This window comes from Mesitornis unicolor, unplaced genomic scaffold (genome assembly GCF_000695765.1).
Source record: "Mesitornis unicolor isolate BGI_N332 unplaced genomic scaffold, ASM69576v1 scaffold20744, whole genome shotgun sequence".
Classification (NCBI taxonomy): Eukaryota; Metazoa; Chordata; class Aves; order Mesitornithiformes; family Mesitornithidae; genus Mesitornis; species Mesitornis unicolor.
Window position 1 is genome coordinate 8,694 of NW_010182312.1, and position 13,400 is coordinate 22,093.

A 13,400-nucleotide genomic window follows, 5' to 3' on the forward strand; every position below is an offset into this window, starting at 1 on the left:
TGAACCGCCCCGCTCCAGCAGCGCCCCATGGGCACACCTCACATCCTTCACTGCACAGCAGACGACAGCCCCACTGCCACAGCACAGACACTCAAACCTGTTCCCTGCTGCCTCGCTTGAGGGGATATGGGAACGCTGGAGCTCAAACCGTGCTGCTCCCTTCAGGAGAACTTCCCAAATCAAGGCAGCTCTGACTCATCTTGGGTATGAGCTAACAGCACAAAACCTGACAGCGTTCTGAAAGCATTAACTAAATTCAAACCAAAGACAGACAGGTACCACAGAACTGCTTCCATTATAACCAGAAAAACCATTGAGTCCAGTCCCCATCCTCTCTTTTGGAGCGAAAGAGAGTGCCCAAGCAATCATTTCCAGTGCTGGACTTACCAAGAGGTGCTGCTGGCTTTGCCTTCTTGGCCGGAGCGATGTCGTCTGGTTTGGACTCAGAGAAGGAAGCTGTTCTGCTTGGCGCTGGAGTCTGAAAGATTCAGAAGCCAGGTCAGTAAGGGACAGTGTGCCAGATACGGCCTGGAGCATGCAGGAGGAGGTGGCACTTTGGCTGTGCTACTCTACAGAGAAAGCCAGAGTTAGTTCTGAGACAGGGCCATTTCAGTCAAGTGAGGGAAAACGCCTAAATGACCAAGTTCCCGGTAGATGCAAGGTCACATTTTCTCCACAAGTGAGGTGGACGTTTAGAGGGAGCTTCCTGATAAACCACGCAGACACTCGAGTTTTGTTGGAGCTTTGTACAGTTATGGCAGTGGCCAAGATCTGTTTCTGGTCTGTTCAGCCAGGGAAGCTGCCCTCAGGAGGCCCCTCACAAGCGTTCCCTACCACGGGAAGGAGCTCACCGAGGGGCTGCCGCTGGCGTTGAGGAGGAAGTTGGCGGTGTGGGCCGCAGCTGGTGGTTGGTTGGGGATGGGCCGATGGCCGAGGGCCATGCCCACGATCGCAGTCATGTGAGTCTCTGTGCCAAAGACGTGGATGGGGATCCCAGTGGTCTTCCCTGTGGATGCAGACAAGAACTGTCAGTCTCGGGGGAGAAAGGGACGAGGTGAGCTTCTGCCAAAGGGAAGCATTTAACCTGGAAAAGGCTCAGCAGAAAGAAACTTAAGAAATGGCTGGTCCTTACCGACTTCTCCCATGACACGTAACCCTTCCTGGTAGTTGGGGCCTCCTCTCCGCACAAAGATCCTCACGCCGTGCTCCTTCAGAGGGCCTTGGTAATCCTTAATCGCTCTCACAATGCCCTAAAAGCAGCACACAGCACAGGTGAGCTGGGCAGCCCATGCCTACCCTGTCCCACCATCTCAGAACTCACACAAGAGATGCGCTCTCAACCCCAGCACCACACTGAACCCCGGGGAATGGCGTGGGGTCGATGACGCTCCCTCATGGTCACTTACTTTAAAAGTGGCTGCTACATTGGTGAAGTTAGCAATGCTGCCTCCAATGATCAGGATTTTACCTGAAGGAAGAAATACGCCTAAGTAAAACCGTTGTAAGAACACAGCGTAAGATGTTGTAAGATCATAAGCAGTTTAGGACAAAGCGGAACAACGCTGCAGTTCAGACTAGCCAGCAGTTTGCAGTAAGCTGCATTTAGCAGAGCCTGGAAGATAAGAGCTTTGCATCGAGCAAGAGTTTTTCTGATAAGAACCTCTCAAGCCGCATTTGCTCTCTGCTACATGGCAAACCACACGTCCTGTCTGAAGCAAGGGCTGACAGAAATCCATCACTATTTCCCTTGGAAGGCAGCAGTTCATTACAAGCTCTGCCTGGGAGGTCTAAGCGTAGTAACAGCCCAGATCTGTTTAGGTTTTTTCCCCATATGCAGTTTCACAGCTATGAAACTGCTCCTTTACCTTCAGGGTGCTTTTCTCGTGTCATGAGGGAGAGGATGGTCTTGGCGTAGTCATAGGTCTGCTGTTCACTCGGGGCCCCCGAGTATTCCCCATAGTTGGCCAGTTCATTCACACCCCCCAGGTCACAAATGGTGTCGCTGGAAAAGAGCGGATTAAGAGATCAGTTATAATTTGAGTCACTGTAAAGGTCTTAATGAAGCTCTCCAAATTCCTGGGAAAGGGGGATCATGCTGTCTGCTGCAAACAAAGCTGCTCTCCTCTTGGTGCCACTCAGTTAATTTTGTTGTACTTCCTAGATATGATGGGAACTCGGTGACTACCACAGCAACAACATTACCATGAACAGCCAGCTTGTTTCTTCCCAAGTCAAAAAGAAGCCGTATCTCAACCTCCCAGAATTACATTCTCACCCCTAGGGGACATTGCATTCCACATCTCAGCATGAAATCTGCACAGCATCGTCACTGTGAGAGCTCCCCAGCAGCCATGGCAGGACAGGGTCGCTTTAGAGGAGCCTCCTTCCAAAGGCTGCACCCGTGAATTCCTGCCAGCGCTGTAAATCCCCCCTCTGCAAACCCTGTTCCCGTACCTGTAAACCACAGAGGCACCGCCCCCGGCCACCATGGTCCAGATCCTGCCTTTGGGGTTCAGAAGGGTCAGCTTCAGGCTGGCTCCGCTCTTTGCATCCAGATCAGCGATGTAAGCCTCCTGCAGACAGAGCAGCACACAATTTAAACCTTCTTCTGCATCCTCCTCCAAACCAGAGGGTGCTGTGCTGGGCCTGTTCAGACATGCAGAGCTCCACATCTCCTCTCAGCTGCAACCAAGGGGAGAGCACAACCACACCCCATTTTTGCAACAGAGACACATCTCTCAGGGACCAGGGCTGATCTGTGGTGTGTTCTTCAGGACAGAGCACTGCAATTGGGCTGGATAGACACACCTCGTGCCACTCTGCACAAATTCAAAGGGGATCAACCTGAGCATACGCTCAAATTCTGATTCTTTCTTGGAAAAAAATCAATCATAGCCTCCAAAGAATACTTCATTTGTGGAGTGCAGATTCCCTTTTGCCCATGAAACCTTCGGAAATGCAGCCAATGGTTGTGTTCACTGAGCTGAGTTACTGTGGCCCTTCCACGAGCAGTGACATCCTCCTCCCTTGGGCCAGCCCTGGGAAGCTCCCAGGTTTCACACCACGGTCACAGAGTCTGAACCGAAAAGCCCTGTTCTGACCTCGGCTGCAGGCCGAGACCAGAGGAGATTTAAAACCCAACGCCCCCATGGCTGCACTCGCTCTGCTGTGGCCAAGAACGTTGCCACCGAGCGCACTGTGATTGGGCTCCCCGTGGTGTTCCTGTATCAGTGCCCGCCTGGTGAGACGCACTTCATCGGGACTTCATTAACATTCTCAGCAGAGACACTGCTGTAATAACCTTCACAGCGACCGGCACAGGGATGATTCAGAGACAAGAACTGAAGTAATCCTTTTAAGAGCAAATTGAGTTAAGTGCTGGCATCCAGCAAGCTGCATGGAGAGAAATAGCTAAATGGGCTTCCTGGCCACGTTACAAAAACCTTCCCCAGCTGAAGCATAATTATAGTAATTAAAATTAAAAACTCGGGACAGGAATCCTTTTGGAGACAGCAGAAGAGTCCCCTGAAATCAGTAACAGAATGGCTGAGGAGAAAGCTCCACTTCCAGCAGTGTCTAAGGCTCTGTGTGAAGCGGAGTTTATGCAACCAGTGGGACCAAACCAGGGGATTCTGAGAAGGAACAGGCATTTCTAACCTTAAAACAGACTTCGCCTGCAGGTCTTTTCTTTTCATGGAAACAGGCATATGAACATCATAACTTTTTACTCTGCAGCTTGAGAGATAACAATTCTTCTCTGGATTCACGCTCACGTGCAGATTTTGCAACACAACTGCTACTCTGCTCTCAGAAACTGAAACGCAGAGGGGGCATCAGCTGCCACGAGCTGTCCATAACCAGCGCCCCTGCACACACCAGCGCTGCTGACAGCGCAGCGGTGCAGGCACAAACCACATGAGGAAGCTGTACATGGGCAGAGCTTTGGCACAGAGCTGAATGAAGTTAAATATAAGCCTCCATTTTAAAAAAAGTCAATTCTGAATTCAAGAAAAGGCCTGAAACAACATCCAAGCAAAGATGGAAAGCAACTGCAGCTCAGAGCAGGATGCTGAAGAGCCCCAGTCCTACAGCAGCCTGTACACAGGTGTGCCCAAGCTCTTATGGACAGCAGTGCCAAGGTGCTTGAAACAGCAACAAAACCTACAGGAGGGAGCCCTCAATGCCACGGACATACAGCAGTAAGGAATTACTCTCGTAGTCCAGGACAGAGGGTTTGGGCCATGGCAGGCTGTTACTTGCCTCTGGGTAGGCCTCCCTGCCAAAGGGAGGGGGGAACTCCACATCCCCCCACTTCACTTTGCAGATGTAGTCAGCAGTCGCATCGATCTTCGCGGCCAAATCAAGGATGTAGACACCACCATTGGTCACTACTGCATTTGAAACAAGTATCAGAATTAGCTGGTTTATACACAGACACGCATTGCGGATTTACTCAAAATCCGATACCATACAGAGATCATTGTAAAAGCTGGGTCACCTTTGTTCCCCTTCCTCCACTGCAGCATTTAATTGTATTTACCAAACCCAGTTTGTTACCCTAAGAATTAACCCGTGACCATGGCCATGGACCAGGCCCTGGCTCAAGCACTGCTTTGTTCTGATCCAGCAGAGCTATTTCTGTGTTTCGGTTCTGACTTAACAACCCTTTCAATGCAATTACTTATTTCCACCAGGAAGTCAGATCTAACAGAGACACCTGCAAGGAGTCCTCTCTTTGGATTCACTCAACTGACAGCCCCAGGACACCCCACAGCCACTTTCGTACTTCTTCTGCATATGCCATGTAGCGTTGTTGTGAATTACTGAAGTCAGAGCAGGATAAAGTACACATGTCAGTATTCTAGAACAGAAAGTCCTGCTCCCCAAAATATCCCTTACCTAATGGATTGATCTCGAGGTATGTGAAATACAGATCTTCATAAAGGTTGAACAGGCCACAGATGAAGCTGGCCAAGATGCTGTAAAAAAATTAATACAAGTTCATTAACGCAGCCAAATATAAAGCACAACCTGCTCTGCTTCATTTATGTTACGACAATCTGCAACTCTACTCTGTATCAATTGCTTTCTTTCTCATTCATCTCCTCTGGAAGAAGCCTCGGTGATGACTCAAGTAAAGTAAGACCTTGGTGACTCATCTCAATTACGCTCCAGCAAACTCTGCTGAGAGCACAATTGCTCACAACTGTCACAAGTGTTTGGTCTGGGTAACGTCAGACAGAAACGCATCATTCTCTGTCACTGTCAGACAGGCATCTTTGGATGGGCATCGCATCTCAGAGACGAGCCTCGTTAGCCAGGATGGGGACGAGACTGCAGTGAAGCATCAGTGACAGACGACCTCAGCCTCCCAGTGCTCGACGGTGCCATTGATTATTACACTACATTTGGAAAAATCCTGACTCATATTAAGATAACTGGCTACAGGCATCTAATTAAAGGAGATTAATTAGCAGAAGAAGCTCTGCGATCTACAGATGCCATTCCTATGCTTACTGCAAGTGTAAGAGAATACTCTGGCCTGGCCTATGAATGTAAGCGAGAGAACATCTCTGCATTAGTCAGATGTACATCTTATCGCCATTTCTATTAAATAAGAGACTCTTCTGTGCTGGCACAGAGGATCAAAATTCAATACATGTCTCCAGCACCTCAGAGGACAAGACTTCGGCAGACCAAGAAGTGCTCCTGTCAAGTGGAAGGCTCAGAGCACTATGAACGCTTATTTTGAGTTTTGCAAGGGGCTCAAATAAGGTCAAAAACTCGGATTTAAGATGCATGGCACATTCTTGGGAACAGTGAGAAGGGCAGAGAGCAGGCTTTAGGGTGAAGCAGAGTGAAGGGGCATTGCACTGAAATACAGGAGAGGACTGTCTGGGTGGCTGGAAGCAGGCATATCTTTACTTACTCCTTTTTACTTGCTGGTGCGTGCTGCAGGAGGTGTTTCTTTACATCCGATTCGCTGAGCTTTTCATCCACGGCCACAAGCAACTTCTGAGCTTTGGCATCAACATCGCCCACATCCACACCCCCTTCGTGGTGGAAGAGGACGTAGTCTCCCTCGCGGGCAGCATAGATGCACACATAAAACTCTTCCTCCTGCGCAGACCCAGGCACAGACATCAGCAAATCACATCCAGACCTTGGAGCAGAGGCTCTGGTGTCAGGGAATGGCAACTGAGGTCCCTCTCGGGTGATGCGTAACCTCCTCCCAGCAGGGGAACAGCACCACCGTGATTACTAACAGCTCTTTGCATGGACGGTGCCGTGTCTGCACCCAGCTCTGACCACATGCAGCGGCACTGTCAGCGTCACAGCACACTCCCAAACTCCTGCTTTCTCCCCTGTATTGATCCGTTTAAGCTGCATGCAAGTCAAGCGACTTAAAAGCGCTTTTCAATGCTTTATTTGGTACACTAACCTGTTTGTGAGGGACGAAGGGCTCAATCAGGAAGTTCTTTAGAATTCCCTTAGCATTAGCAATCTGTAGGCAGAAAACAAGACAAACACCAACACTAAATAACGTCCAATATCCACATTTATGCAGCATAAGGCAAACTGTCCTGCATGGGTGCTTTCCTGCTACCCAAAACCAAGTTTTGGTTCAAAGGACACTCCTGCACAGGCCATGGACGCCACTTCAGGAGCAAACATCACCAGTCACAAGCCCCAGGCACAGCCCTTGCTCTAGACGTGGCTGTTGCATTGGGCTACAGAAGCGATTTCAGCAGCCGTGGCTTTTCTGGTGGCAGGCACACACGGTGCAGTTCCCGGCTGTTTCACAGCAGCCTTCAGGCTTGGTGCTGGAGCCAGCAGCAGATCAATCCCAGCAGGGCCACGACATCGGCTTCCTTGAGGAAACTATCGGCTCCCAAAACACAGCGTTTGGGATGGCAGCCCCTTCTTTCTCATTAGCATTGCAGTACCGCTCCCAGGAGAATAAATACTACGAGCCAGCACCAAGTTCAAATAAGGACTTGAAGTAACATTCAGTCATCAGCCAAAAACCACTGACAGGCTATGGCACGGGGACAATTTTATGACAGCTTTTATGTGTGCCCTGTAAGATCTGCCCTGGGTATTGAAGTGGAGCAGCAACGCCAGCCAGACACAGCCTCTGAGCCATCAGTGGCCGAGGGCCACCACCCGCGCTCCAGCTCCTGTCACCCAAGGGGGCAGAAAGCACAGAACCAGTTGTCTCGTGTTGTGGCGCTGAGCTGGCACTCACCGTGGTTTCCTGGCCCAGACGCTGTTTGAGCCAAACCTTCACCTGGTCCAGGGTCAGGTTAATCCCCACCAGCCCAAGCTTCCCACGGCGCTTTATCAGCTGGTCCGGCTTCACCACTAAACGCTGCAGCGGTGTGCAAGAGGGGTTAAAGAGGCATTAGAAAGTGGTTTTCATCAAGTGATTCTCTGCAGACAGTAAAACAAGAACTTAAATAAAATTCTGTACAGCAAATGGCCTTGCTGAATTTCTTACTCTTGGCAAATGCATCTCCTGGTACCACAAGCCTGGAGGTTTTTTTACGCTATACTTTGAGAAGTATTTGAGCCTTATTTCTACTCAGACACGAGTACACATCACAGACTGAGATGACAGTTTGTTTTGGCTTTTTTTGATGAACTCTGATAACTCTTTCAGAGCAGCTGTGAGGATGGGGTATAATGTACTCACTTTCTGTAAAGAAAACACAGCATCACACTGAAAAGCGTGCAGCATCCTATCAGTTTTTGCAAACTGTCTTAGTAAGATGCATCACGAAATCATGAAATTAATACTTCTCTGTGAGAAATAGCTTGAAAAAAATATATATTTTAAAAAATAAGAAATGGGTGCCGTTCTTCTGTACAGCAGATGTCTCCTGAACTCCAGAAACTCCCAGCACAGTGAGAACATAACACGCTGCAGTGCAGAACACTGATCGTGGGATCTGCTGGACCCTGCACCCCTCCTGGCACCTCAGAACTCTGCCTCAGAGGACACTCAGCATCCTTGCTCCCACCTGGCTCTCTGCAAGGCGTTGAGCAGCACCGCTGACATCTTCCAGCAGTTCGCTCATGCATCTGAGTACGGAACATTTAATTACTTAGTGCAGGGCTTCTATCAGTCAGTGAAGGACCATGAAACATTCACATTCTACCAACCAGCAACTTAATGTAATTAACCACGGGAAAGCAGCCAGCTTGGACAGCTAATAACAGCAGCTCTGGATAGGTTTTCTCCACAGAAAGTGCACGGCTGTGAAACACAGAGCTATAAGAGATCTCGCACAGAAAAAGCAACAGCCACTGACATCTCAGGAGATATCTTTGTCTGAATCAGCCTCGTTTACCTTCTGTGTGCTTATTAGAAACTTCTGGGTTGCAGATATCTCTGCTCATGTATTTCACAGTCCCTAAAGGACTTTAATAATGAGGCCCCCAGAAGGTGATACAACAGCCTCGAAGCAAGGCGCGTTTCCTCATCAGTGTTGCAAATGAACGCTGCAGAGCAGCGGCAGCAGCGACCAGTCCTTCAGGAAAGATCCGGCAGCTCTCCTCACAGCCTGCCACAGCACCGCGTGTCTGTGCCCAGCTGAAGCAGCTTAGGTGGGCAGGGGGCTTGGGGAGCACCTCGGGCGGGCAGGGGGCCTGGCTGGGGCTCAGTCCCTCCCTCACCTCGCTCAGCAGCCAGGGGTGGTCCTGTGTGAGTCGTGCCCAGTCGGTGTCTGGGGTGACTCGCGCATACTTGAAGCGGTTCTGGATGGCAGAGGAGGTGCAGATGTACTTGTACAGGAACTCCTTCCCCGTCTGCTCAGAGATGGCTTTGGCTGACATGGCTGCCTCGTCTGAATGGGGAGAAAAAAAGCAATCAGGAACAGAGTCCAGTTCTCCCAGAAAACCCCCAATCACCCGGCAAAACCAAAGCCATTAGAGCTAGGGCTGTGTCTCCCCATTAGAAATAAGGCTATTGCTTTACTATTGTTTGTTGGTTTGTTTCAGAGCCTAGATGTCTTGGAAGCAGGTTCACACCCTACAAAATAAGATGCTCAGGACAACAAAGATTAAGGTAAGAGAGTCTGGGGTTTTTTTGAGGGGAAAAAAGAACAAAACCAGTAATTCCTAATTTCACACCTTTCCTGGAGATGGCTTTCTTCTCTTCTAAAGAGTGCATCCTCAGCTGGCACAAGTAAATGATTTCTGATCTTTAGGCTGTAACTTCTCTTTCTGATATGCAGCAAAACAAGTGCTAGGTGTCAAAGATGCATTTCTTTTTAGGTGCAGTAAACATTTATTTAAAAGAATGCTTCATCCCAGTGAAGCTGCCCGCGTGTGTCAAACATCAGAGCCGAGACTTGCGCTCAGCCAACAAGCGGTTTGCTCTGTGGAGGGTCACCCTGCTGACAGGTGGAGCAGAGGCTCGGCTGCACCCTGAGGGGCTGAGCTCAGGTCCCTGCTCCCCAGGCACTGCCGCTGTGGCAGGAAACACAAGCACAGGTTCTGGCAGTGCTGCAGAGCAGAAAGGCACCAACACAGAGAGGAAGAGCTCAGATCCCACCTGAGTAAGTGGTGTTGTAATCTGCATTAAAAACTCAAAGATTAGAGTTGCTTTGACTGCTTCATCTTCATTAGCAAGGAAGCTTCATGAGGCAGAATGTTTAACTGCTAGAAAGCAACTAGTTTGCTGCATCAGACTAAGAAGAATCTCAGGTGGGTTTGTATCTGTCGTCTGCTGATTGTGGATCAGCTTGGCAGTACCATTCCAGGACAGCTTCTTTTGTCATTCGCTGCCAGTGCACCAGTTAAGCTCTGTCAAAAGACAGTTCTGCCAATTATGGATCAGCTTCACAGTACCATTCCAGGACAGCTTTTTGCTTAATTCGGAGGCACTGTCAGTGCACCAGTTAAGCTCTGTCAAAAGACAGATGCCAGCTCCTCTGACCGAGGTGGTCAGTCAGCCACAGGCTGGCTACAGAGGAAGACTTCCCAGAGCCACAGGAGCAGCTGCACCTTGGGCTGGCAGTTGGCAGAGCTGTAAGGAAAAAAAACCCAGCAGAAAACCCCAGCCTTATTCTGGAAGCAGGCACAGACAGACTGAACTCCCACAAACACCACCCTGCCACCACGTCTTCACAGCTGCACATACACCCTACAGTAACTCATCTGTACTGTCGTGCCGAAAACTTTCCATTTTTGCTTTAAAGCAATGCTATTTCTGAGAGCAAATCCTGCTCCCAAGGTACCTGCAGCTATTTATTTTCCCTGCTAGGAAGCTGGAATACCCTTGCTTTCAAAGCCCTTAGAAATCCATCAGTTGTCTACTCTACAATGCACTAAAGGCCAGTCCCAGAGAAAAAGGGGCACATTTCACTGCAGGAGAAGCAGATGGGTAAAAGAAAATAGCAAACATATTTCTTAATCTAAAAAAGAAAAACAAACTCCAAGTATTTTTCATTCCTCCAGGGAGACACAAAGCCTCTGAACAATACAGATCTTCAGTTCACGTTCACAAAGTAAAGCAGTCAAGCTGCTGCTAGTTATGCCAATGGCCATGATGTAATTGTCTGCAATTGGAGGAAACTGGACCCAGGACGGCCCTCGGGTTTTATTAGAAACACCCCTGTAAAAACCACCAGTGGGAACAAGAGTGACGTACACGGGATTGCTCAAACCCGAGGGACACCGAACGCAGGGGCAGCTCTCAGGGCACGGTGCTGTGCGGTTGCTCATCTCAACTTTCCCAGCCTGCTTTATGCCACTACGTTCTGCTGTTCCTATTTTCTCTCTCAGTTTAATCGTCTCATTTTTGCAATACTACTGCTACTGGGGTAAAGAGAGGAAAACTTGAGGATTATTACAAAAGCTGTAGCTGAAAAATGACAAGATCCTTGTGTCATGGCAACAGAACAGCAGAAGTGAGGCCGTTTTGTCCTTTGCCCATGGTTCACTGAGACATTTCCTAATCGTTAGTAAGTCTTTAATCATGCCCCTCACTCAGTTTTTCCGCTGCTCCAGCCCTGCCTCTCTCATGGGACAGACAGCACAACACAATTGCTCCAGTCTGCTGAACTGTTAAGCTAAAAGATCAGCACCATAGGGCATCAGCAATTCCTCACGGTCTGTATGTGCAGGTCCCTCATCAAGCACAGGGACATAATCAGAGCAGACTCCATTAACTCGCTGCATCTGCTGTGCAAACACTGAGCAGCAGCACAGGCTGCAGGCACCACAGACCTGGAGGAGCAGAATCTGTGCGGCTTCCCAAGAACGAGGCAGGTTGGGACTCTCATGTCAGGGATAATCCTATTTTCAGCTCTCCTTGGCACCTGCAGTACCAGCCAATGCTGAGGGGAGTAACGGGTGCACCTCTGACAAAAACCAGAGGGGAGCAAGGGGGAGAAAATTCCCTTTCTCTGTACCAAGTACGAGCTGCAGGATAACGCTCTCTTCTCCCGATGCACTCCCAGGCGCTGCTCCGCTCGTGATTCATTAATTAAAACTGAACTGCAATTTCATTACTTTAGGCCCCAAGACTTGCAAAACCCACGTACAATGGTAGACTCATGCCAGCAGCACAAAACACCTTCTCCAGTCTGCTCTTCATCAGTATTCTCCGCTGCACAAGATTCCGGATGGGGCAGACAGAATTAACAGCTCCTGACCTGTAACACCTCTCTGCCAGCGATGATTTGCTGCCCATTCTGCGAGGTCTGTGCTGTACCCTTCAGATCCCCTTATTAGAAACGGCCTCGCCTTCTCCTCTGCAGTGTGTACGATGGGAACAGTTGGTTCCCGGCTAAACTTGCCAAGTACAGGACAATCAACTGCCACTTTAAAGCATTTTCCACAGTACGTGCCATGAACTTTTCAGTTAAAATGCAGCAGATCATGGGATCCCAGAGTAGCTCGAGTCAGAAGGGGCCTGAGGAGGTCACCAGCCTCGAGCTCAGAGCAGCTCTGGAGCCAGCCTGGTTACAGGGACTGCTCTGTGTTTGAAGCACGCTGCCCTCCGCTTACACAGAAGCGAAGCGCTCTGTTGAACGGATGAGCGCTGGTCTGACAAGGGGGTTACTGGTGTAAGAATAAGCCCTTTCTAGAAGTGTCACCCATTTCCATGGACTTGTGTTCACTTCCTGAGGCTCTACAACAGACAGCTTCCCTGCAGCACATCAGAACACTTTATATCACCATCTGATTTTCACTGATTTTCAGCCTCTACGAGCAAGCGCAGAGCAATTAAGAGAAATGGATTAGATCTCATTCTCAGGGGCTCAGCAGCACATTCCCTCAAAACATCACCCGTCAAACGTGAAAAAAAAAATTAACCTCAGGCAAAGTTTCTTGGATATACTGACAGCAGAAAGTGATGGTGGCAAGCTGGACAGGGATTACAGAGCAGGATGTCTGCTGGGACACAGCCGATACATCTGCTCCGGTACAGCAGGGACGAGCTGAGGGGCAAATGCAACACGATCCAAAGAAAGAAAGTCAGGGAGACAAGGAGAGGCTTTACTGAGAACAGAACCTGGGTAAAGTCTCCTTGACTCCCAAAGCGATCGGATGATGCGGTGCTGCTCAGTGCAATCCCATCTACTCTGCAATGGGGGAAAGAAAACACAGACATTGATTTGGGTTCTTTTTCTCTAAAGTTTTCTGGTCTCCCGGCTGTAACTCTACGAGGTTCACCAGCTTGTGTTCATGCAGAACACGGTGCTCAAGCACGCAATGCATTTAGATCCAGATCAGTCCCATTCTCCACACCCAAGCAACACTTTCGTTGGGAGAAAAGGATGCCCTTTCTCCCAAGAATTGTGTCAACAAAACCACACTGTAAAGCAACCTTCCCCTCCAGCCCAGGTAATTTATTAACACTGTTCAAGATCAGCCAGTATTTTCAGCCCACAGCAGCACGAAACATTACATCAGGTTCCACCTGGCAAACACGCGCGCTTTCGTCAGAGGGGCTGGAGGGAAGGGGCCCTGCAGCAGCTGCCAACTCCACGGGTCAAGACACCTCAGTGCTGAGCCTTGCGAAACGCCTGGCCCTGTCCCGATGTGATGCAAGCAGGTGCACTTGCAAAGGAGGCGAGCACGTGGGATGCCCAGCTCTGGAGGAGGCTCCCTGCAGGCGTGGGACCTTGGAGAGCCAAACAGCAGCTGGGGAGGGGAACAGACTACAAACAGAGTGAAATCTGGCTAACGGAGAGAGCAGCAGGCAGGCCCCACCGCTTGGTAAGCACAGTGCAAGGAGTGGGCATTTGGAATCCTGTCCATAAACACCATCTTATACCGTAGCTTTGGGCAAGGTCCATCACAAGTTTACTCCTTAAATCCTTCCCCACATCACCTGCAGAGTGGACAGCAGCAGCGTGGGCTCCAGCCTGCATGGCTGGGCAGGA

The 13,400-nt window shown here is 49.6% G+C and overlaps 1 protein-coding gene across 1 annotated transcript in view; it reads right to left on the reverse strand.

Annotated features, from left to right (window-relative positions):
- The window catches only part of ACLY (ATP citrate lyase), a gene marked incomplete at its 3' end in the record, with an annotated part of 17,374 nt that extends 8,526 nt beyond the window's left edge, over positions 1 to 8,848 (reverse strand). The window contains exons 1-12 of the mRNA XM_010183738.1: positions 8,680 to 8,848; positions 7,250 to 7,372; positions 6,443 to 6,505; positions 5,930 to 6,120; positions 4,900 to 4,979; positions 4,261 to 4,391; positions 2,455 to 2,573; positions 1,866 to 2,002; positions 1,407 to 1,468; positions 1,133 to 1,250; positions 852 to 1,006; positions 388 to 478 (exon numbers count right to left, since the gene is read on the reverse strand). Of these exons, the coding sequence (XP_010182040.1) occupies positions 388 to 478; positions 852 to 1,006; positions 1,133 to 1,250; positions 1,407 to 1,468; positions 1,866 to 2,002; positions 2,455 to 2,573; positions 4,261 to 4,391; positions 4,900 to 4,979; positions 5,930 to 6,120; positions 6,443 to 6,505; positions 7,250 to 7,372; positions 8,680 to 8,838 (1,429 nt within the window). The remainder of the gene's footprint in view (positions 1 to 387; positions 479 to 851; positions 1,007 to 1,132; positions 1,251 to 1,406; positions 1,469 to 1,865; positions 2,003 to 2,454; positions 2,574 to 4,260; positions 4,392 to 4,899; positions 4,980 to 5,929; positions 6,121 to 6,442; positions 6,506 to 7,249; positions 7,373 to 8,679) is intronic.
- Between the last annotated feature and the right edge of the window lie 4,552 nt (positions 8,849 to 13,400).